General features: G+C 40.0%; 1 protein-coding gene across 2 annotated transcripts in view; it reads right to left on the bottom strand.

Annotated features, from left to right (window-relative positions):
- Positions 1-11,199: 11,199 nt before the first annotated feature.
- LOC122561274 (ubiquilin-1-like) overlaps positions 11,200-24,199 on the bottom strand; it is a 54,556-nt gene continuing 41,556 nt past the window's right edge. For both annotated transcript variants that reach the window (XM_043712914.2, XM_043712915.2), the window contains exons 8-11: positions 19,272-19,355; positions 18,357-18,472; positions 15,618-15,762; positions 11,200-12,293 (exon numbers count right to left, since the gene is read on the bottom strand). In XM_043712914.2, coding sequence (XP_043568849.1) covers positions 12,135-12,293; positions 15,618-15,762; positions 18,357-18,472; positions 19,272-19,355 — 504 coding nt within the window. In that variant the 3' untranslated portion in view covers positions 11,200-12,134. The remainder of the gene's footprint in view (positions 12,294-15,617; positions 15,763-18,356; positions 18,473-19,271; positions 19,356-24,199) is intronic.

The following is a 24,199-nucleotide window of genomic DNA, read 5'->3' as shown; positions in this document are numbered from 1 at the left end:
CTGCTCTTTGTGACTTTTATAAATGACTTGTATGAGAAAGTGGAAGGATGGTTTGTAAGTTTGCCGATGACACAAAGGTTGGTGGAATGGTGGATAGTGTGGAGGGGTATTGTAGGTTGCAACAGGACAAAGACAGGATGCAGAACTGGGCTGATAAGTGGCAGATGGAGTTCAATCTGGAAAAGTGTGAAGTGATTCATTTTGTAATACAGTGTTAAAGGCAGGATTCTTGGCAGTGTGGGGAGAAACAGAAGAATCTTGGGGTCCATGTCCATTGATCCCTCAAAGTTGCCACCCAAGTTGATAGGGTTGTTAAGAAGGCATATGGGTGTGTCGGCTTTCATTAGCAGGGGAATTGAGTTTAAGAGCCGCAAGGTTATGCTGCAGTTCTATAGAGCCCTGGTTATACCACACTTAGAATATTGTGTTCAGTTCTGGTCACCTCATTATAGGAAGGATGTAGAAGCTTCAGAGAAGGTGCAGAGGAGATTTACCAGGATGCTGCCTGGACTGGAGGGCATCTCTTATGAAGAAAGGTTGAACAATTTAAGGTTTTTCTCATTGGAGCGAAGGAGGATGAAAGATGACTTGATAGAGGTGTACAAGATGGTGAGAGGCATAGATAGAGTGAATAGTCAGAGACTTTTTCCCAGGGCAAAACGGCTATCACAAGGAGGCATAACTTTAAAGTAATTGGAGGAAGGTTTAGGGGAGATGTCAGAGGACGGTTCTTTACACAGAGTGGTGGGTGCATGGAATGCACTGCCAGTGGTGGTAGTAGAGACAGAGACATTAGGGACATTTAAATGACTCTTGGAGAGGCACATATGGATGATAGTAAAATGAAGGGTATGTAGTTAGTTTGATCAAAGAGCAGGATAAAAGGTCGGCACAACATCAAGGGCCAAAAGCCTGTACTGTGCTGTATTGTTCAATGTTCTATGTATCCTAGGGCATTGTGGGAAGCAAGGGAAGAAATTGCGTGGGTCCCTAACATAGATATTTGCATTGTCAACAGCTATGAGTGAAATGTTGGAAGACTGAAGAATGGCTAATGTCGTGCCTTTATTTAAGGCAAGCTGCAAGGAAAAGCCAGGGGACTACAGACTGTGGAACCTAATGTCAATGAAGGGAAAGACAGGATCTACAAGCATTTGGTAATGCAAGGACTGATTAGAAATAGTCAGCATAGTTTTGTACATGGGAAATCATGTTTCACATATTTGATTCAGTACTTTTGAAGGGGTGGCCAAGATAGGTTACCTATCTGAAGGCAAGAATGGTAGACGTTGTCTACACGGACTTTTAGCAAGGCTTTTGAGAAGGCTCTGCATGGCAGACTGGTTAGTAGGGTTAGATCATATGGGATCCAGGGAGAGCTAGCCAGTTGTATACAAAATTGGCTGGATGGTAGGAGACAAAGGATGGTGATAGAGGGTTGTTGATCAGACTGGAAGCCTGTGATTAGCAATGTACAACAAGGATCTGTGCTAGGTCCATTGTTGTTTATTTATATAAATGATTTGGATGAGAATATAGGAGGCATGGTTACTAAGTTTGCAGATAACACCAAAATTGGTAGTATAGTGGACCATGAAGAAGATTGTCTAAGAGTACAACAGGAGTTTGATCAACTCAGAAATTGGGCCAAAGAATGGTAGATGAGGTAAACCAGAGCAGGAATTACATAGTTGATAGCAGAGTCCTGGGGAGTATGTCCCCAAACCAAACAGAGACCTAACAGTGCAGGTACACAGTTTCTCAAAAATGGGGTTTGGCATGCCTGCCTTCAATCTGAGCATTGAGTATAAATGTTGAGATAATGTTACAGCTGTACAAGACATTGGTAAGGCCACATTTGGAGTACTGCATACAATTCTAGTGGTCCTGCTATTGAAAGGATGTTATTAAACTGGAAAGAGTGTAAAAAGGATTTACAAGTATGTTACAGAGACTGGAAGGTTAGAATTATAAAGAGAAACTGAATAGGCTGGGACCTTTCTCCCCTGGGGCATACAAGGCTGAGGGGTGATCTTACAAAGATTTATAAAAATCATGAGGGAACTAGATAAAGTGAATAGCAAGGTCTACTTCCCAGGGTAAGGGAGTCTAAAATTAGCGTGCATTGGTTTAAGGTGGGAGCGCAAAGATTTAAAAGGGACCTGAAAGGCAACGTTTTCACACAGACAGTACAGCATATATGGAATCAGCTGCCAGAGGAAGTGGTAGAGGTGGCAATTAAAACATTTGAGAGAGATTTGGAGAGGTCCCTGGTAATAAAGCTTTAGAGGTATTTGGGCCAAACACAGGGACTAATTCAGGTTAGGAAACCTGGTCAGCATGGACAATTTAAGCCAAAAGGACCTGTTTCCGTGCTGTATGATTATGACATAGCAGCTTCCATGAAATTGTGAACTTCAATAAACTTAGTAAGAAAAACAGGAAGTCACACTTAAAAGGTAAGTCCATTGAATCCAATACTTTGAAAATCCAGCAGTAGTTAATTTGCGGATCTGTTTTATAACAAAGGTGTTAAAGTATTTACAGAGAATCACAGTACAGTGTAATCGGATGCAGCAGTTCCAACTTCTTTAGTATCAAGGCTCACTTCAATGAGGTAATTCCATCTACTTTTTTCAGCTGAAGTGATTGTTGGAAAATGTAACATTTACTTGAATTTACCATGGTTACAGCCTCACTAGAGATTTGCAACATAGTGCATACAAAAAAAATTAAAGGAGGATCACAAGCATTAATATTTTAAACCCACCAGCAAATGCACTTTTTTCAACTGCAAGCACAGACATTTTCAAAATCTGCTCAACTCTGACTTTCATAAACAATGTCTCAACGCAAAATAAGAGTAAATTTACTCCTCAGATTAGTGGGAAACCCGGGCCTGCCAGTGTATGCAGAATCTTTTGATCCTGAGAAGAATTGATGAGAAGACTATCCACAAATCTTGCTCCACTGTCAAGCGTGCTTTTTTTTAATACCGGCGTAGATGAAAAACAAGTAGCCTTGCAGCACCTCCTTGAAATGGATCTTATTGCCATTTAACTATCAGAATGGAATTTTGTCGAGTTCTTTTGCAGCATTAGCTCCTAAAGTCACACCTACAATTTATATTTTACAAACAGACTTGAATAAGGCCTCAATAATAGTACGGAATGCTTTGATTTTGCTACAAACTAGCTTTGAGGTATTCAAGTGTTGGGTGACCCTGATCTATACAGGAAATCTAAGTACGATCTTCGCAATCCAATCAAGAACACTAATAAACAATACGAGACTACAGTCCCAGACTAACCACACAAACACGTTGACTGTGACAAGGCTTAGAAGATATAATGGGCTACAAAGCAAAATCGAATAGAATCACTGACAACGATGCATCCCCAATGAGCACATTCTATGCTCGCTTTGAACAGGTCAGTGAAATGATGTTACCTGCCCCGACAGCCTTGGGTGCCCCTGTACCCACAGTCACTGCTGCAGACGTTAGATCAGCGTTCTTATACAAGATGGTAAGAACTAGGAGCAGGCGTAAGTTGCCTGGCCCTTTGAGCCTGCTGCGCCACTCAATAAGATCATGGCTAATCTTTTTGTGGACTCAGCTCCACTTACCCGCGTTTTCACCATATCCCTTTATTCCTTTATTTTTCAAAAAAGTATCTACCGTAGCTTTAAAAGCAATTACTGAAGTAGCACTACTACTTCCCTGGGCAAGGAATTCCATAGATTAACAACCCTCTGGGTGAAGAAGTTCCTTCTCAGTTCATTTCTGAACCTGCTTCCTCTAACCTTGAGGCCACGCCCTCTTGTCCTAGTTTCACCTACCAGTGGAAACATCCTATCTATTTCTATTTTATCAATTCCTTTCATACTTTTTTATGTTTCTATAATATCCCCCCCTCATTCTTCTGAATTCCAGTGAATATAATCCCAGTCTACTCAGCCTCTCCTCATAAACCAACCCCCTCAACTCTGGAATCAACCGAGTGAACCTCCTCTACACCCACCTGTAGTGCCAGTACATTCTTTCTTAAGGAAACCAAATCTGCACACAATACTCCAGGTGTGGCCTCACCAGCACCTTGTACAGCTGTGACATTACCTCTCCACTTTTAAACTCAACCTCTCAAGCAATGAAGGACAAAATTCCATTTGCCTTCTTAATTACCTGTTGTACCTGCAGACCATCCTTCTGTGATTCATGCACAAGGTCACCCAGGTCCCTCTGCAAATCAGTATGCTGCAACATTTTACCATTCAATTAATAATCTATTTTACTGTTACTCCTACCAAAATATGACTTCACATTTACCAACGTTGTATTCCATCTGCCAGACCTTTGCCCACTCACTCAATGTATCTATGTTTCTCTGCAAAGTTTCACAGTCCTCTGCACACTTTGCTCTGCCACTCATTTTAGTGTCATTGGCAAATTTTGACACCATACACATGGTCCCCAAATCCAAATCATCGATGTAAATTGTAAATAATTGTGGTCCCAGCACCAATTCCTGAGGTACACCACTAGTCAGCAATTGCCAGCCAGAATAGCACTCATTTATCACTACTCTTTGTTTCCTGTAAGTCAACCAATCCTCTATCCATGCTAATACTCTACCCTAATACCATGCATCTTTATCTTATGCAGTAACCTCATATGCGGCACCTTATCAAAGGCCTTTTGGAAATTTAGGTATACTACATCCACTGGGTCCCCATTGTCCACCTTGCTTGAAACTTATTCATAGTACTCTAAAAGATTTGTGAAGCATGACCTGCCCTTCATGAACCCATGCTGCGTCTGTGCAGTGGGAAAATTTCTTTCGAAATACCCGATTTCTTCCTTGATAATAGTCACAAGCATCTTCCCCACTAGAGGTTAAGTTCACCAGTCTATAATTACCCATCTTTTGTCTACTTCCCTTTGTAAACAGTGGTGTCACATTTGCTATTGTCCAATCTGCTAGGACTGTCCCAGAGTCCAGTGAATTTTGGAAAATTACCACCAATACCTGCTATTTCTCCCACCATCTCTTTTAGTACCCTAGGATGCATTCCATCATGACCGGGAGACTTACCTATCCTTAGCTCCATTAGTTTAACCAATATTAGCTCTTCCATAATACTTGTTTCCATGCCCTCGTCACTTGCTGGCATGTTATTAGTATCCTCCACTATGAAGACCTATGCAAAGTATCTGTTCAATGCCTCAGCCATTTCATCTTATCCCATAACTAACTGCCCCTTCTTATCCTCTAAAGGACCAACATTTACTTTAGCCACTCTTTGTTTTATATATTTATAGAAACTTTTGCTATGTCTATATTTGGTGCTACTTTTTTTCTCATTTTATCTTCTTTAAAGCTCTTTTTGTAGCTTTCTGGGAAACGTTAAAGGTCAACAATCTTCTAGATTCCTGTTGTTTTTGGCCACTTTGTATGCCTTCTCTTTCACTTTGATAGCCTGCCTTATTTCCTTTGACACCCATGGCAGATTACCCCTCCTCTTACAGTCCTTCCTTCTCACTGGAATATACTTTTGCTGAGCACCTTGAAACATTTCTTTGAAGGTCCTCCACTCTCGTCAAGCAGAAAGTGCATAGTGGCATGGTGTAAAGATAACAATCTCTCCTTCAACATCAGCAAAATAAAGGAGCTGCTCATCAACCTCAGGAAGCCAAGTGGAGCACATGCCTCTGTCTGTATCAATGGTGCTATCACTGTGTAGCGTTGGAGAGGTGCCAGGACAAGAGAAAACTTCAAGTGTAGAAGGACACTTTATGACACTGTAATATATTCCAAATGTTTACAATACCCTTGTGTTTGTGCTATATGCCTTACAGCAAACCTTTCCACTGACAGCACCTATGGGACCAGGAGTGTAATGGAGCAAAATTAACTATTTTTGGTATAGACAGTAGCAAAGCACAATGGAAGGAAATATTGCAAATATGTGGGACAATTCTGAAAAGGGCCATCTAAATGTCTTAGTTTATTAAATACAGTTTGCAAATATTTAATATTTGCATTGATATTGTTTAATATTTGGAAAATATGGTGTGCCACAAGGATCAATGCTATATCCCCTGCTTTTTGCCACTTACATAAATGATCTGGCTGTACATATAGGAGGAATGGTAAGTTCGCGTGATAACACCAATATTGGTGGTGTGGTGGGGCGGTAAAGGAGGTTAGAGTCAAGAGCTTGGTGCTGGAAAAGCACAGCAGGTCAAGCAGCATCCGAGGAGCAGGAAAATCGATGTTTCGGGCAAAAGCCCTTCATCGATTACCCTGCTCCTCAGACACTCCCTGACCTGCTGTGCTTTTCCAGCGCCACACTCTCGACTGTAATCTCCAGCATCTGCTGTCCTCACTTTTGCCTAATAAAGGTGGTTGTCAGAGTATAACAGGACCTTGATCAGATGGGTGGAGTGGCAGATGGATTTTAATTTAGATAAATGCAAGGTGATGCATTTTGTTAAGGCAAACCAGGGCAGGACTTACACAGCTGATAGTAGGGTGCTAGGGAAGTGTTGCTGACAGAAATCTTGGAATGGAGGTTCATCGCTCCTTAAAAGTGGAGTTGCAGGTAGACAGGATAGTGAAAGAAGCATTTAGTACATTTGTCTTTATTGGTCAGTGCATTGAGTATAGGAGTTCAGAGGTCATGTTGTGGATGTATAAGTGAGTTATTAAACTTGAGAGGGTTCAGAAAAGATTTACAAGAATGTTGCTGGGGTTGGATGGTTTGAGCTACAGGGAGGCTGAATAGGCTAGGGTTATTTTCTGAGGAGCCAGAGGCTGAGGGGTCACATTATAGAGGTTTATAAAATCATGAGGGGCACAGATAGGGTAAATAGACAAGGTCTTTTCTCAGGGCATGGGAGGCCAAACCTAGAGGCATGGGTTTAAGGTGAGAGGGGAAAAATTTTGAAAGAGACCAAAGGAGCAATGTTGTCATGCAGAGGGTGGTGGAAAAAGCTGCCAGAGGAAGTGGTGGAGGCTGGTACAATTACAGCATTTAAAAGGCATCTCTATGGGTACATAAATAGAAAGGGTTGAGGGGGATATGGGCCAAGTGCTGGCAAATGGGACGAGATTAATTTAGGATATCTGGATTGCATGGACAGGTTGGTCGGAAGGATCTGTTTCCATGCCATACAACTTACTGACTGTATTCACCATTGTTCAAATGGATTGTAGAGATCACATTAGACAGAATTCGTTACAAGTACAAAGTTATTAACTTTGTACACTCCAGCTCAACAAAGGAACCTCCAAATCAGAGTTACAAATGCAACTGCAAAGGAATATATGTTATCTGCAAGAAAAATATTTATTTTCCTTTCATGAATTATATTAACACTTAAATCACTGCTGGAAAGAAGTTTTTCCAAACTTTACCACAAGAGATTTGCTTTCCCACTTTTGTATTCTATCACCCTTGGAACTCCATAATTTGTGAAATCCAAAAGAGATCTGCTAACAAATGGTTCTCACAGGGAAGAGCGGCCAGCAAGAGGTCATTGTCCACATTGGAACCAATGACATAGGAAGGGAAAAGGTCGAAAGTCTGAAGGGAGATTAGAGAGTTAGGCAGGAATTTAAAAAGGTCATGGAGAGTAGTAATATCTGGATTAGTGTTACGAGCTAGTGAGGGCAGGAATAGGAGAATAGAGCAGATGAATGCATTGCTGAGGAGCTGGTGTATGGGAGAAGGATTCACATTTTTGGATCATTGGAATCTCTTTTGGAATAGAAGTGACCTGTACAAGAAGGACGGATTGCACCTAAATTGGAAGGGGACTAATATACTGGCAGGGAAATTTGCTAGAGCTGCTTGGGAGGATTTAAACTAGTAAGGTTGGGACCCAGAGAGATAGTGAGGAAAGAGATCAATCTGAGACTAGTACAGTTGAGCACAGAAGCGAGTCAAACAGTCAGGGACAAGGTCAGACTAATAAATTAAACTGCATTTATTTCAATGCAAGGGGCCTAACAGGGAAGACAGATGAACTCAGGGTATGGTTAGGAACATGGGACTGGGATGTCATAGCAATTACAGAAACATGGCTCAGCGATGGTCAGGACTGGCAGCTTAATGTTCCAGAATACATGTGCTACAGGAAGGATAGAAAGGGAGGCGAGAGAGGAGGGGGAGTGGCATTTTTGATGAGGGATAGCATTACAGCTGTGCTGAGGGAGGATATTCCTAGAAATACATCCAGGGAAGTTATTTGGGTGAAACTGAGAAATAAAAAAAGGGATGATCACCTAATTGGGATTGTATTACAGACCCCCTGTCAAGAGGGAAATTGAGAAACAAACTTGTAAGGAGATCTCAGCTATCTGTAAGAAAAACAGGGTGGTTATGGTAGGGGATTTTAACTTTCCAAACATAGACTGGGACTGCCATAGTGTTAAAGGGTTTAGATGGAGAGGAATTTGTTGTGTGTACAAAACAATTTTCTGATTCAGTATGTGGATGTACCTATTAGAGAAGGTGCAAAACTTGACTTACTCTTGGGAAATAAGGCAGGGCAGATGACCGAGGTGTCAGTAGGGGAGCACTTTGGGGCCAGTGACCATAGTTCTATTAGATTTAAAATAATGATGGAAAAGGATAGACCAGATCAAAAAGTTGAAGATCTAAATTGGAGAAAGGCCAATTAGGCAAGAACTTTCGAAAGCTGATTGGAGGCAGCAGTTCGCAGGTAAAGGGACAGCTGGAAAATGGGAAGCCTTCAGAACTGAGATAACGAGAATCCAGAGAAAGTATATTCCTGTTAGGATGAAAGGGAAGGCTGGTAGGTATAGGGAATACTGGATGACTAAAGAAATTGAAGGTTTGGTTAGGGAAAAGAAGGAAGCATATGTCAGGTATAGACAGGATAGGTCAAGTGAATCCTTAGAAGAGTATAAATAAAGTAGGAGTATACTTAAGAGGGAAATCAGGAGGGCAAAACGGGGACATGAGATAGCTTTGGCAAACAGAATTAAGGAGAATCCAAAAGGGTTTTTACAAATACATTAAGGACAAAAGGGTAACTAGGGAGAGACTAGGGCCCCTCAAAGATCAGCAAGGCGGCCTTTGTGTGGAGCCGCAGAAAGTGGGGGAAGATACTAAATGAGTATTTTGCATCAGTATTTACTGTGGAAAAGGATATGGAAGATACAGACTGTAGGGAAATAGATGGTGACCATATGACAGAGGAGGAAGTGGTGGATGTCTTGAAACGCATAAAAGTGGATAAATCCCCAGGACCTGATCAGGTGTACCCGAGAACTCTGTGGGAAGCTAGAGAAGTAATTGTTGGGTCTTTTGCTGAGATAATTGTATCATCGATAGTCACAGGTGAGGTGCCGTAAGACTGGAGGTTGGCTAATGTGGTGCCACTGTTTAAGAAGGGTGGTAAGGACAAGCCAAGGAACTATAGACCAATGAGCCTGACGTCGGTAGTGGGCAAGCTGTTGGAGGGAATCCTGAGGGAAGGATGTACATGCATTTGGAAAGGCAAGGACTGATTAGGGATAGTCAACATGGTTTTGTGGATGAGAACTCATATCTCACAAACTTGATTGAGTTTTTTGAGGAAGTAACAGAGGATTGATGAGGGCAGAGCGGTAGATGTGATCTATATGGACTTTAGTAAGGCATTCGACAAGGCTCCCCACAGGAGACTGATTAGCAAGGTTAGATCTCACGGAATACAGGGAGAACTAGCCACTTGGATACAGAACTACCTCAAAGGTAGAAGACAGAGGGTGGTGTTGGGGGGTTGTTTTTCACACTAGAGGTCTGTGACCAGTGGAGTGCCACAAGGATTGGTGCTGGACCCTCTACATTTTGTCATTTACATAAATGATTTGAATGCGAGCATAACAGATACAGTTAGTAAGTTTGCAGATGACACTAAAATTGGAGGTGTAGTGGACAAAGAAGAGGGTTACCTCAGATTACAACAGGATCTGGAGTTTAATTCAGATAAATGAGAGGTGCTGCATTTTGGGAAAGCAAATCTTAGCAGGACTTATACGCTTAATGGTAAGGTCGTAGGGAGTGTTGTTGAACAAAGAGACCTTGGAGTGCAGGTTCATAGCTCCTTGAAAATGGACTTGCAGGTAGATAAGATAATGAAGGCGGCGTTTGGTATGCTTTCCTTTATTGGTCAGAGTATTGAGTACAAGAGTTGGGAGGTCATGTTGCAGTTGTACAGGACATTGGTTAGGCCACTGTTGGAATACTGCGTGCAATTCTGGTCTCCGTCCTATCGGAAAGATGTTGTGAAACTTGGAAGGGTTCAGAAAACATTTACAAGGATGTTGCCAGAGTTGGAGGATTTGAACTATAGGGAGAGGCTGAACAGACTGGGGCCGTTTTTCCTGGAGTGTCAGAGGCTGAGGGGTGACCTTATAGAGGTTTACAGAATTATGAGGGGCATGGATAGGGTAAATAGGCAAAGTCTTTGCCCTGGGGTCAGGGAGTTTAGAACTAGAGGGCATAGGTTTAGGAAGAGAGGGGCAAGATATAAAAGAGGCCTAAGGGGCAACTTTTTCACACAGATGGTGGTACGTGTATGGAATGAGCTGCCAGACGAAGTGGTGGAGGCTGGTACAATTGCAACATTTAAGAGGCATCTAGATGGGTATATGAATGAGGGTTTGGAGGGATATGGACCAGGTGCTGGCAGGTGAGACTAGATTGGGTTGGACCAAAGGGTCTGTTTCCATGCTGTACATCTCTATGACTCTATGAATGAGTAAGGAAAGACTTCCATCTAACAAAGCTATCAATACTGCCAAAAATGACATTGTTCTGGATCTGGAACACAATTTGTTCCAACTCAGTACTGCTCTAGAGGCTTAAAATGCATGTTACAATGTTCCCTGATTGTTGACATCAGTTTAGTAGTACTTACTAACTTGATTTGCCTACATGACTTCAAAAGGGAATAAATGAGGTTGGTAGTTACATTTGGACATAATGTTTTGAGATTATTCATTCCTTTATATGTATACCAGAGTTAAATCTAGAGATATTATCCCGATACCACAGATAATCACTTTTACTTTATAATTAATTCTCTGGCAATTTTTAAAAGCTATTTCAAAGTAACGACAGCTACAGGATTACTGGACTACAAATGCTGAACAGGAATAGTTGAGATTAAATGATTTGCTTTTTAATGAAGGCACAGAACAATTTTTTTCTTAAATTCAGTTTAATGATGTGTGCACATAAAGTAATTGCTACTGATAAAAACTGACAGATTAAATATTTTGTACAAGGCAGTTCAGAGAAATAATTAGATTAATATTACAAGTGACACTCAAGAAAGTAAGTGACACTTCATGTTATAATGCACATACAGTATGCTAGGATTTTACTGGCCAAAGCCAATCTGCTGTAGTTGTAAGCACAGAGTTTAGAATAAGGTGCTCATTAAAGCTGCACAAAGATTTGAAGTCATCCAGAATTAGGAAGCTCAAAACCACACTGCAATTGCATTCAACAAGACTAGAAAGGTACTGAAATCTTTTTAGTGAAATAATATGCAATGAAGTACATTTTTATGCATTTCATTTTGTATATAAAGCAAAGTAATAAATATTAGATTTGGTGGGATCTTGCATTTAGTCTTTTTGATGCTATTTGCCTTAACGCATGCTTCAATCACAATACGCAGAGGGCTGTCAGACACTGCGGCTTTGATCAGTTTCTTCTGCATCTCTTGCAAGTCTTTGTTCTATACAAATTGCTATCAAGAGGCTACTGATTAGCTAGTGACTACTAGTTACTAGCTACTACAGTAAGACTTGAGATTTAAACAGATTTTCAGGTCAGACCAAAAAACTTATTCACATGACTCAAGTTCCTAAAAATTACAAACGAAATAAAGTTTTTATGCATGCACAATATCTTGGCCTGACCAAAAAAATCTCAATACTTATGTACTGTACAAATGCCTCTGTGCACTCATTTATCATGTCATTTTCTCCATCGCCAACTACAAGACTGAACCTCAAAAGTCAAGCTGAAAAGAACATTTGTTTTTAAAGATTTAACTGCTGTTATATCAAAAATAAATTACAATTTATTTGCAAGCTGCAGAATATTTGCTAAGATGGCTGAGAACCCAATAGCCGTTCAATGGCTGCATTGACATCTCCACCTGTTGCTATTAGAGCTTGAAGATTGGCTTCACGATTCAGAAATCCCATTGCACTGAGTTGATCAAGTTGCTGCTGAAACTGTACCTCAGGATTCGGAGTGAAACTCTGCTCAGCAGTGACATGCAAAAGGTAAGAAATAAAAAATTGTCACCAGATATTCCCTATTCATAATAAATAGAAGAGTATTGCATAGATCTCCAGGTGCCTATCTTCAGAAGTAAGCATTGACAATGAGTGTTGACAGATTATACAATGGGAGTACACAGTAAATCAATATAAACTGGTCTTCAGCCAACGAATGACTCCACTCACATATAAACACAGATTTTTCAACTAGTAATCATGGAACTGTAGCTCAGTGGTAACACTGCAGGTTCAAGTCCCATCTAGAAACCGCAGATTTCTCTAGCTTAGAGAATGATCAAAACAAAAATAATGCAGAACAGAATAGTTAAACCAACACAGTATTTCTTCAAAGGCATGTACTTCCCCCTTCATGATGCCCTTCAAATAAGCATTTCACCAGCTGCTTTCAACACACAAGCAGGCTGCTGATAGCAAAAGGGGAAAAAATGATCAAAGATAATGGAAATCAAATGAAAACAGAAAATACTGGAAAGCATTTTGTGGGGAGAGAAACAGTTAATATTTTGGATTGATAAACATTCATCAGAAGCAAATGTTTAGGACCTGTAGAATCTTTCCAGTATTTTCTGCTTTCAGTTTAGCCTAGAAAAGTAATATGTCGCTTGAGAAGACCAAGAAATTATGTTAAAAAAAAATTTGGCTTGAGAAAAACAATAATAGGAAGTAATATAATGGTAAGAAAGTTATGGAGCCTCTTGCCAACTATCCAAATAACTAAAATAAACAAGGAATTAAAGATGCCAGAAATGTGAAACAAAAACATTGCTGGAGAAATCCAGCAGGTCTGGCAGCATCTTTGGAGAGAAAACAGAGTTAATGCTCAGTACAACTCTGTTCTGAAGAAGAATCACTGGACTCAGTTAATTTTTTTTCTCTCTTCAGAGATGCTGCCAGAACTGCTGAGTTTCTTCAACAATTTCTGTTTTTGCTTTCCAAACAACTGGTTTGTCATAAATCATTAGACAAGGTTGCAATCAGCAGAAAGAAAACCAAAATTGACAATTGTATGGATGTCATGTTTTCACTTTGTTTGACAAAAGCAAAATCATTACTGCCTGAAAGATCTGGTATGAACAAGCCTAGAAAAGTCACCGACACATGGCCTCATTACATCCATTTACAGTAAATTTTGAAATGGGGCTAATACTCTGCTTTAAGAGTGTTGAAGATTAATGTTTTGTCATTCATAAATTAAATGAAACAAATATATGATAGTACCTTTAGTTATATAGATCTGTTTATTGGGCAAAGGGTTTAACTGTTACAGTGTAGTACTGAGATAGGGCTTGAGTGCTGGGGGTGTTATCTTTCAAAGATGTTAAACCAAGGGCCAATCTGCCCACCGGGTGGACATTCAAAATAGTGCTAGGGCAGCTACAGGAAGTTCTCACTCCCAACCAACATCAAAAGAATGGATTATCTGGCCATCGTATTGCAAGTTTATCACAGGATTTTACAGCACATTTTATCCATCTGTTTCAGCCCTTCAACAGCATTATCCCATTAGTTTTCCATCGCTTCCTTCATTGTCCTGCAAGCATTTTTCTTATTCCCTTTTTAAAAAGCTATCATACACCACTATCAGACATTGCATTCCAGATCATTTTAACTTAAAAAAACTCATTTTCACCACCACTGTATTTGTCACTTTAAATGTGACTCCTGGTTACTAATCCTACTCCTTTTGGAAAAACTATTCCTTATTTATTTGATCAAACCTTTCTGAATATTTCTATTACGTAACTTTCTGTTTGAAGGACAACAATCTGAGATTGTCTAGTTTCTCAACCTAATTGGAGCTCCCCTCTCATTAATACCATTACAATAATTCTATCCTGCACGCTTTCAAACCTGCCCTTCTTCCAGAGATATAACGACTCAAAACTACACAATACTCCAGATGAGGCCTATCCAGATGATTTCTAAGGTTTGATTTATTTTATTTTAAAATTTGCTTATGGGATGTCTGCACTGCTGGCTTGGGCAGCTTTACTGACTATCCCTAATTGCCCTGAGTAAGGTAATGGTGAGCCAATTCTTGAATTATTATTATTCTATAAAAGTTGTCAATGTTGTCATGTAATTTGCAAACTTTAATTATGTCCCATATATTTGAAACATAAGGAAATATCAAACAGGCAGCAAACCTAATACTAGTGATTTACAGCATACTTCCCTCTGGTCTGAAAAATCATTCGTCACCAGTCTACTTTCTTTCCCATGACAATTTCTTATCCATATTCTTCTTTAAGCCCATGGATTTCAGTTTTGCCAGTAAGTCTATTACGTACTGCTTTAACAACAGTGAAAACACCAACTGCCTTATTCTTGTCAATCCTTTCCTTACTTTAATCACTGAACTCAAATTAATTCAGTGAAAATTGGTTTGTTTTTTAAGCAACCTGTACTGATTGCCATTGATTATATCATGCTTTTCCTAAATGACAATTAAATTTCTCCCTATTATCATCTTTAGATTCAATTGCCTGTATTTAGTCAATTACAGGTAGTTCTTCTTTAATACTATGGTTGCGTTCTTGTGCAACCCCACATTATGGAAAAATTGTGCTTTAGAAACAGAGTTTAAAGTGTTGGCGATGTAATCACATTACAGGCAACACACGTTTCAAAAGTTTGTGCTTTAGAAATAATGTGCCCAATTCAAATCGCATTACAACAAATTCACATTAACTAAACACACATTACAGCATAACCACCTGTATCCCTTCCTGCTTTTTACTGACCAGGGCATAACATTTTTATTCCTTCAACCCTCAGAAACCAGATGTGTATCTAAGTGGTGGAAGATTGTGACTAGAGCCTCAACAATTTCCGTGTTCCTACCTAAAGTGTCTTTTCCAATTTTATAATCTTTTGATTGCCTCTTTAGTCTAATCCTAGTCATTTTCTCTAATATCTTTCCCTTTACTGTAATATTCACAGGATTCTCTTCTCCAGTGAGCACAGACACAAGTGTGCCATACAGTGTGACTGAGTAAATGGTTTTATTCCCAAAATTGCCCATTTGATCTCAATTAAACAACTGTAGGGAAGTCCCAATGCATCATCAGGCATTTCCCATTTACAATTTAGGATTGCAATCTGAAAACCTGGCACCCTTCCAAAATCATAGGACATTTCGAAAATTATGACAAATGGTTTATGAACACAGTTTCAATTCCATACCCCAAGGACTACTCCCTCCCCCTTAAGAGAAACTGAAACTCATTATGTTCTCTCATAATTCTTGATCAATTGTATTTTTATTTAATTTTCTACTACCTGAGAGTTTGCCCCAGCTAATGCTTGCAACATTTGCTGCACAAAATGCTGTTGTCCATCAGTTCCCATTGTGCCACCTGCTCCACCAGCATTCTCATTTGTGCCAGGTGCAATTGTGCCAATTCCTCCAACACCACTGCCATACCTTTGTGGGAGAAAAGTTAAACAGAATACTTCAATCAAAGCTTCCAACAGGGAATAAATGAGATATTAACAACATTAACTTCAATGTTTAAATGAAAAGTTTCCAAAAGCTGCACCACAAGCACCATGCTTGAAATTAAGTCAGCTTGAGGCTAATGTTTGTAACAAGAATATTCAAGCAAAATAATATAGATGGAATTTGCCCTGATGATTTTTTAGATTAGATTACATTACAGTGTGGAAACAGGCCCTTCGGCCCAACAAGTCCACACCGACTTGCCGAAGTGTAACCCACCCATACCCCTACATTTACCCCTTACCTAACACTACGGGCAATTTAGCATGGCCAATTCACCGAACCTGCACATCTTTGGACTGTGGGAGGAAACCGGAGCACCCGGAAGAAACCCACGCAGACACAGGGAGAACGTGCAAACTCCACACAGCCAGTCGCCTGAGGCGGGAATTGAACCCGGGTCTCTGGCGCTGTGAGGCAGCAGTGCTAATCACTGTGCCACCGTGCCGCCCACTCATTCAAGTTGAAGCAGCACTGATTACAGATCAAGGAAAGTATAACAACAGCAGTTTGAACACATCAACTTTTAAATAAAAGCTTGTACACAGCAAGACAATCTTGTTAGAAAGGGGGTTTCAGGATTTTGATCCAGCTACAGTGGAGGACCAGTGATATCATTGAAAATCAAGATGTTGTATAGGGAGTGAATGCCACAGGTTGTAGATACGATGCCAAAGAGCAGGTTTTGTCCTGGATGGCACTGGGCTTGTGTTGCTGAAGGAACATTTAGAATCATAGAATTGTAGAGATGTACAGGGTGAAATAGACCCTTCAGTCCAACTTGTCCATGTCGATCAGATATTCCAACACAATCTAGTCCCACCTGCCAGCATCCGGTGCATATCCCTCCCAAACCCTTCCTGTTCATATACCCATCCAGAAGCCTTTTAAATGTTGCAATTGTACTAGCCTCCACCACTTCCTCTGGCAGCTCATTCCATACACGTACCACCCTCTGCATGAAAACATTGCCCCTTAGGTGTCTTTTATATCTTGCCCCTCTCACCCTAAACCTATGCCCTCTAGTTCTGGACTCCCCGACCCCAGGGCAAAGACTTTGCCTATTTATCCTATCCATGCCCCTCATGATTTTATAAATCTCTATAAGGTCACCCCTCAGCCTCCAATGCTCCAGGGAAAACAGCCCTAGCCTATTCAACCTCTCCCTATAGCTCAAATCCTCCAACCCTGGCAACATCCTTGTAAATCTTTTCTGAACCCTTTCAAGTTTCATAACATCTTTCCGATAGGAAGGAGACCAGAACTGCATGCAATATTCCAAAAGTGGCCTAACCAATGTCCTGTACAGCCGCAACATGATCTCCCAACTCCTGTACTCAATACTCTGACCAATAAGGAAAAGCATACCAAATGCCTTCTTCACTACCTATCTACCTGCAATTCCATTTTCAAGGAGCTATGAACCTGCACTCCAAGGTCTTTGTTTAGCAACACTCCCTACGACCTTACCATTAAGTGTATTAGTCCTGCTAAGATTTTGCTTTCTCAAATGCAGCACCTGGCATTTATCTGAATTAAACTCCATCTGCCAGTTGTCAGCCCATTGGCCCATCTGATCAAGATCCTGTTGTAATCTGAGGCAACCTTCTTTGCTGTCCACTACACCTCCAATTTTGGTGTCATAATTTATCTAGACAAATGGAAAATATTCTATCATTTAACTGATTTGTATCTTGCAGATTGTGGACAAGCTTTGGAGAGTCTGGAGGCAAGTTGCTCATTGCAGAATGTCTACTGTTCAACTTGTCTTGTTACCAGATATTTATGTGGTTAGTCCAATTCAGTTTCTGGTCAATGGTAACCCTCAAGGTGTTGAAGGTGGGGGATTCAGTAATGATAATGGAATTGAACATCAAGGTGCAATGATGAGATTCTCTTTTGTTGGAGATTGCTATTGTCTTGCACTTAAATGGCAAGTGACACCAAAGCCACACATCAACCCAAGCTTGGTTGTTGTCTCTGCCAGGCTGGCTGTAAACACAGACTGCTTCAGTGTCAGGCACTGCAATCATCAGCCATAAGTCTGCATCTGACTTTTTTGATGGAAGAAAGGTCATTGTTTAGGGTGGCAGGGCACCATTGTAAGTAATGCCTGCATTAGAGGTCAATTAGACTGGGGTCTAAGTCTATAGCTGTGATAATGTAAATTCTCAGAAACTAGGAGACTAGATTACAAGCCAAACCTGGATTGTCTATGTTTCATACAATAGTTATATTTAATCCATATTAATTTCCCAATATCAAGTACACTTGGATACATTAAAGAGGGCTAACTTTCCAGTAGGAATGGAGACACAAAGAAAAATGGAAGAGAAGAATATGTTGATGGGGTTAGGTAGAAGAGAATGGGAGAACATTGAGAGGGACCACAAATGCAAGTATAGACCTACAGAGGCATATGGCCTCATTATATTTACAAAACAATGTATTATTTAAACCTAACATTTTTTGTTTATTCATGGAGCAGCAAATAACTTGTGCCATAACAAAGCTCTTACCCTGGCAGAAGCCCTGGAGCCTCAGTCGACAATGTCTGCAGGCCTTGCTGAATCTGTAGCAAAGCCTGCATGGCTCTTGGATTTGACATAGCAGACAATGTTTCAGGGTTCTGCATCTGAAATTACAAGAACATGGTAGTTTGCTTAAGGCTGAAAAGTTTGAGTTTCAAACATTTTCTGCATCATGAGTTTTAAGTGACTCCAGCACACACTGCAGCATAGGAACAATTCACCGAATGACTGAGTCACATTTGGTGCTAAGTTGCATTACAGAATTAGCAGCTGCACATCTGCATGCCATCAACTCAACAGTTGCACATTCTATCAATGTTTAAGTCAAATCAACCTCCCAGAGTATATAAGAAAATGCAAGTTACCACAGATCACTGAATATTGCACCAACGCAGCAGTAAACTTAGGAGGGAAAGGGCACACAAGATTGAGAACAAATTTGAATTGCACTGAGAAACATTCAATAAATGGATCTTGGATTTTAGACAGTACCACAATGTTTTGAGAAGTATTAAGAAGTTGATTTAACAAGTATAGCTGTCACAACCACCTGATGAAGGAGCAGCACTCCGAAAGCTAGTGCTTCCAGATAAACCTGTTGGACTATAACCTGATGTTGAGATTTTTAACTTTGTCCATGGCAGTCCAACACTAGCACCTCCAAATCGTAATTTAATTGAAGCACTCTCGCAAAGATTAAGCCATTTTATGCATTAATCGCCAATCTTGGATGTGGATGATCTGTAACAGATCATTTTACTCTAGAGCACTCATACAATTTATATGTAAGTCAACAGCAGCATATATTTACAGGTGGAAATAGTTTAATACCTTCCACTTGCTCTCAATCACTAGTAAATTCTGCTTGAGGAAATTAATGAAGCCAGAAACAGACCGATTTACCTGCTGGAGAAAGTTAGGGATCTGTTGCCTCATTTGGTCTTGTAGCTGAGGGTTGCCGGCAAACAATGGATTGTTCAGCATGATCTGCAATATACAAAGAACTACCTCAGTTCATTCATTTTTTAAAAATCTTATTTTCTGATATTACTGTTATAATGGAACCTTGTTAACAAATTTGATCAATTTGTTAACTTCATGGAACATGCAATAAGGACATAATGCAGTGGTTCATGCTAAACATGAACCTAGAAAAAAAATCACTTCAACTTCGATTACACTTTTATAACTGTAATGGAAATATTTTATAATTAAAAGAACGCATTTCCATTGTTCAACTTTGGAAATGATACTAGCATCTACAAATTAAGTTCTCAGACATATTGAGTTATTCAATGATCGATATGAGACAATGTTACGAAGTATCTGCTCCCTCCCAACGAGTACTACACAGTCAAACATTAGTTTGCATCTAAACAAAGTGAAGCAATTCCACAAAGTTAGGATAGAAATAAGTACATGTTAAAAGATCCACAACTGGGAAAGAGATGAGAAAAATGGAAATGTTTCGGAATAGAATTCAAGAACTTAGACTGAGGTAGCCGAAGGCATAATGGCAAAGTGATTAAAAACAGGTAGGAGATGATGGCTGAGTGATAACAGCTCAGGTTGTAAGTTTGCTCACTGTGCCGCCAGGTTTGTTTTCAGATGTTTCGTCACCATGCTAGGTAACATCAGTGAGCCTCCAGTGAAGTGCTGGTGTTCTGTCCCACTTTCTATGTATCTTGGTCTGTTGTGGTGGGTGATATCATTTCCAGTTCTCTTTCTCAGATTGGTAAATGATGTCCAAACTAATGTCTTTATTGATGGAGTTCTGGTTTGAATGCCAGACCTCTAGGAGCAGCAGAACAAAAATACTTATACAGCATATTCAAGAAGAACGGGTCCACAATAAACACAGTCCGCTGATTCTTAATCAACAAATCCAAACAAATAGACAACACCCCAGAAACTCTAGCCACAATACTTTACAAACACATTAGAGATGACTGCTAGACTACTCTGACCCCATGGCATCAGGGTAGCCCACAAACCTACTAAGACACAGAAACAGCTACTGATGAACCTAAAGGACCCACAATACCAACCACCAGCAAAATGAATGTTATTTACAAAATACCATACAAAAACTGTAACAAACACTACATCAGACAGATAGGCAGAAAATTAGCCACCAGGATACACAAACACCAACTAGTCACCAAAAGACATGACCCACTATTACCAGTATCCTATGTACAGACAAAGACGACACCAGTTCAACTGGGAAAACATATCCATTTTAGGACAGGCTAAACAGAGAAATGCGCAGGAATTCCTAGAGGCCTGGCATTCCAAGTGGAACTCCATCAATAAACACATTGATTTGGACCTCATTTATCAACCTCAGGAAAAAAAAACAGAAATGTTATCATCCATCTTAAGAGACCAAGGCACAAATAGGAAGTGGGAGAGAACACCAGCGCTTCACCAGAGGCTCACTAATGTTACCTGGTGATTAAAATGTCTGAAAACAAACTTGCCAGTTCAGCGAGCAAACTTACAACCTGAACCTCAATCTGAGCTACAAATCTTCTCAAAAATCACATAACAACAATGGACAAATAATCCAGAGGCCCACATAAACGCTTTGGGATTTACAGGTTCAAATCCCACCACAGAAGCTAGTGAAGTCTTAATTAAGTAATTAAATCTGGATTGGAACCTAATCATCAATAATGATGCCAAATGAGCTAGTACTGATTGGGTGTTTAAAAACTCATCTCATTCACTGTTGTTCCTTACAGAAGGGAATTTGCCACCATTATCTGGTTTGGTCTACATGGGACTTTAGATCCATTGTAGTGAAGTCTTAACTTTTAAAAAAAAACTTATAGGACACGTACATCACTGGCTAAGCCATTTTTAAATGGGCATCCCCAACTGCCATTGAAAAAAGGTGGTTAAGAGCTCACTTCTTCAACCACTGCAGTCCATATGATGCAAGCGCATACCCAGTATTCTGAGGAAGGGAGTTCCAGGATAGTGATCCAGAGACACTGAAGAAACATTGATATAGTTCAAGTCAGGCTGTTGGTTGCTTGAAGATAGTAGCGCTCCCATGCATCTGTAACCCTGGTTCTCATAAAAGGTAGAGGTTGCAAGTTTCATAGGTCCTGTTACAAGATCTTTGGAAAGGTCTCACAATGCATCCTATAGATGGTATGCACTGCTACCACTGTTTTCCAGATTAAAAAATGAGTGTTGAAGGTGTTGTATGGGTTGCTAATTAAATGGTTACTTTGTATGGTATCTATTTCTGGAATAGATTTCTGGCCATTAATTGCAAAATGTCTGCTCTGCCATTCAATGAGATCCTGGCTGATCTAATAATCCAAATTACAAATTTTTACCCTTTCCCCACTACCCTTGATTCACTTACTGGTTAAAAATCTGTCCAACTCAACCTGAATATGCTTCATGACCCTGACTCAGCAATCCTCTATAGTAAAGAACAGCATAGATTCACCGCATGTCTGCCTTAAATGGGAACTCTGTATTTTAAGATTAAGCCCTCTCATCCTGGTCTCTCCCACAAGGGAGAATACTTTTTCACATCTACACTGGCAAGTCCCCAGTGAAAGCTATTTATGTTTCAATAAGATTGAAGTTTAGAACAATGAGGAACAATGAGATACAATGAGTACACACCCAACCCACTCAGCTTCTTCTCCAAGAGGGTTCCTGCATACCTGACATCAGCCCAGTGATTTTCTCTGTACTGTCTCCAATGTCCTCCTTTCCTCAAAAAGAATTCCAGCTGTGGGCTGACTAGCACCCTGTACAGTTTTAGTAAGGCCTCTGAAGTAGTAAAAGCCAAAATTCCATTTTCCTTCCACATTTTCTGGTGAACTTGCATGCTAACTTTTCACATATGCAAGAGGACTCCCAAATTCTTCAGTTCAATGGCTTTGTAGTCCTTCCCTATTTAAATAACATTCAGACCCTCTATTCTTCCTGCCAAAGTGCAAAGCCTCATATTTTCCCACATTATATTCTGTCTGTCAGGTTTTTGTGCCCGTTTGCTTAACTTGTCTTTATCCCTCTGCAGACTCTAATCCTCACCACCTGCATTTTCATCTATTTTTATGCCATTCACAAACCTGATTATAGCACATTGACTTGACAGGTCAATAATAATCAACAGTTGCTAAGCATTGATCCCTGTGGCATCCTCTATTAGTTAGCCAACCCTCTATGCTAATATGCTACCTCCAACACTACAGGCTCTTAAGTAGCCATAAGAATTAACTGCCTTCTGAAATTCCGTATACATTTTGTTCACTATCCTGTTTGTACCCTCCTCAAAGAGATCCATTAAATTTGTTAGGCATGATTCCCCCTTCATGAAGCCAGGCTGATTCAGATTGATCATATTATGAATTTCAAAATGATTCTATCCTTTATTATAGTCTCCAACATTTTTCCAATAGGATGTTAAGTTTACAGGCATTTAACTACGTTTTTTTTTTGTTTTTCTCCCTTTATAAATAAAATTAAGTTATAAAATTACATTGCCAACTTTCCAATTCTTGGGAACTTCTGTTTAAAATAAAAATTCTAGTGCATCCACTATCTGTGCAGTTACTTCTTTTTATATCCTAAGTTGCGCTCATCAAATCTAGGAGACTGATGGGTCTTTAGCCCCATTCGTTTCTCCAGTACATTCTCCTCTACTGTTAATCATGGTGTTTATTTGCTCTTCTCCTTTTGTCCCTTGATTATTTAGTAATTGTGAAATGCTATTAGCATCTTCTACAAAGTACTTATTCAACCCCTTTGCCATTTCTTAGTTCCCCATTGTTATTTCTCCAGCCTCACTCTTTAAAGGGCCTGTGTCAACATTGGCCATTCTCTTCCTTTTAAATAGTCTTTTGCTGTCCATCTTGATATTATTTGCAAGTTTGCTGTCAAAGTTTACCTTCTCTCTCTCTCTCTCTATTATTAGTTTGGATGGTCTTTTGTTGGTTTAAAAAACACTTTCCCCAATCCTCTGGCTTACCAACAATCATTGCCACATTTAATACATTTTCTTTTGATTTTAAGCTATAACTATGCTTGGCTTATCCTCTTCTCACTGGGACATATGTTTTGCTGCAATCCATTAACTATTTTCTGAATTACCTACCATTGCTGCTCAACTAGTCCTTCCTTCCAGTCCTCCAACTAGCTGTGTCCACATTCCTTTGAAATTACTCTGAAAGTTTATGTCCAGTTTATGTTGTTAGAGTTGCACTCAAGGTGAGTGAACAGTATTCCACTGCACTTCAGACTTGTGCTTGTAGAGCGTAGGTGGCTGAGGCATGACCTTTCAGAGGTTTATATAATCATGAGGGGGCGTAGATAAAGGAGAACAGCAAAGATTAAAAAAGGGACCTGAGGAGCAACTTATTCAGAAGGTGATGCCTGTATGGTATGAGTTATCAGATGAGGTGGTAGAGGCAGGTACAATTACATTTAAAATATATTGGACAGGAAAGGTTTAGAGGGATATGGACGTGGGCTATACGTATTTCGCCAGTTCCACCATTTCCAGCTCCACTCTTCCATCACTCCTCACACTTCCTCATTCCCCATGAGGCATGCCCATGAAATCGCAGATCTAACACTTAGCCATTCATGTGTAACCACACCATTCAAAACCCAAAACAAATTCAAAGGTGAAGCAGCATTTTACTTGCACTTCTTTAAATCTAGTCTATCTTATTCACTGCTCACAAATATGGTCTCCATTACATTGCTGAGACAAAACAGAGACTTGGTGACTGCAAAACTTTACCTCACTGCAGAATGCCTCCACTCTATTTGTTGTAGGATTGTTTACCCTTCTC

This window comes from Chiloscyllium plagiosum, unplaced genomic scaffold (assembly GCF_037043375.1).
Source record: "Chiloscyllium plagiosum isolate Xiang-an unplaced genomic scaffold, Cpla_swu_hap1 HiC_scaffold_2, whole genome shotgun sequence".
NCBI lineage: Eukaryota > Metazoa > Chordata > Chondrichthyes > Orectolobiformes > Hemiscylliidae > Chiloscyllium > Chiloscyllium plagiosum.
This window is presented reverse-complemented; position numbering and strand designations above follow the sequence as displayed.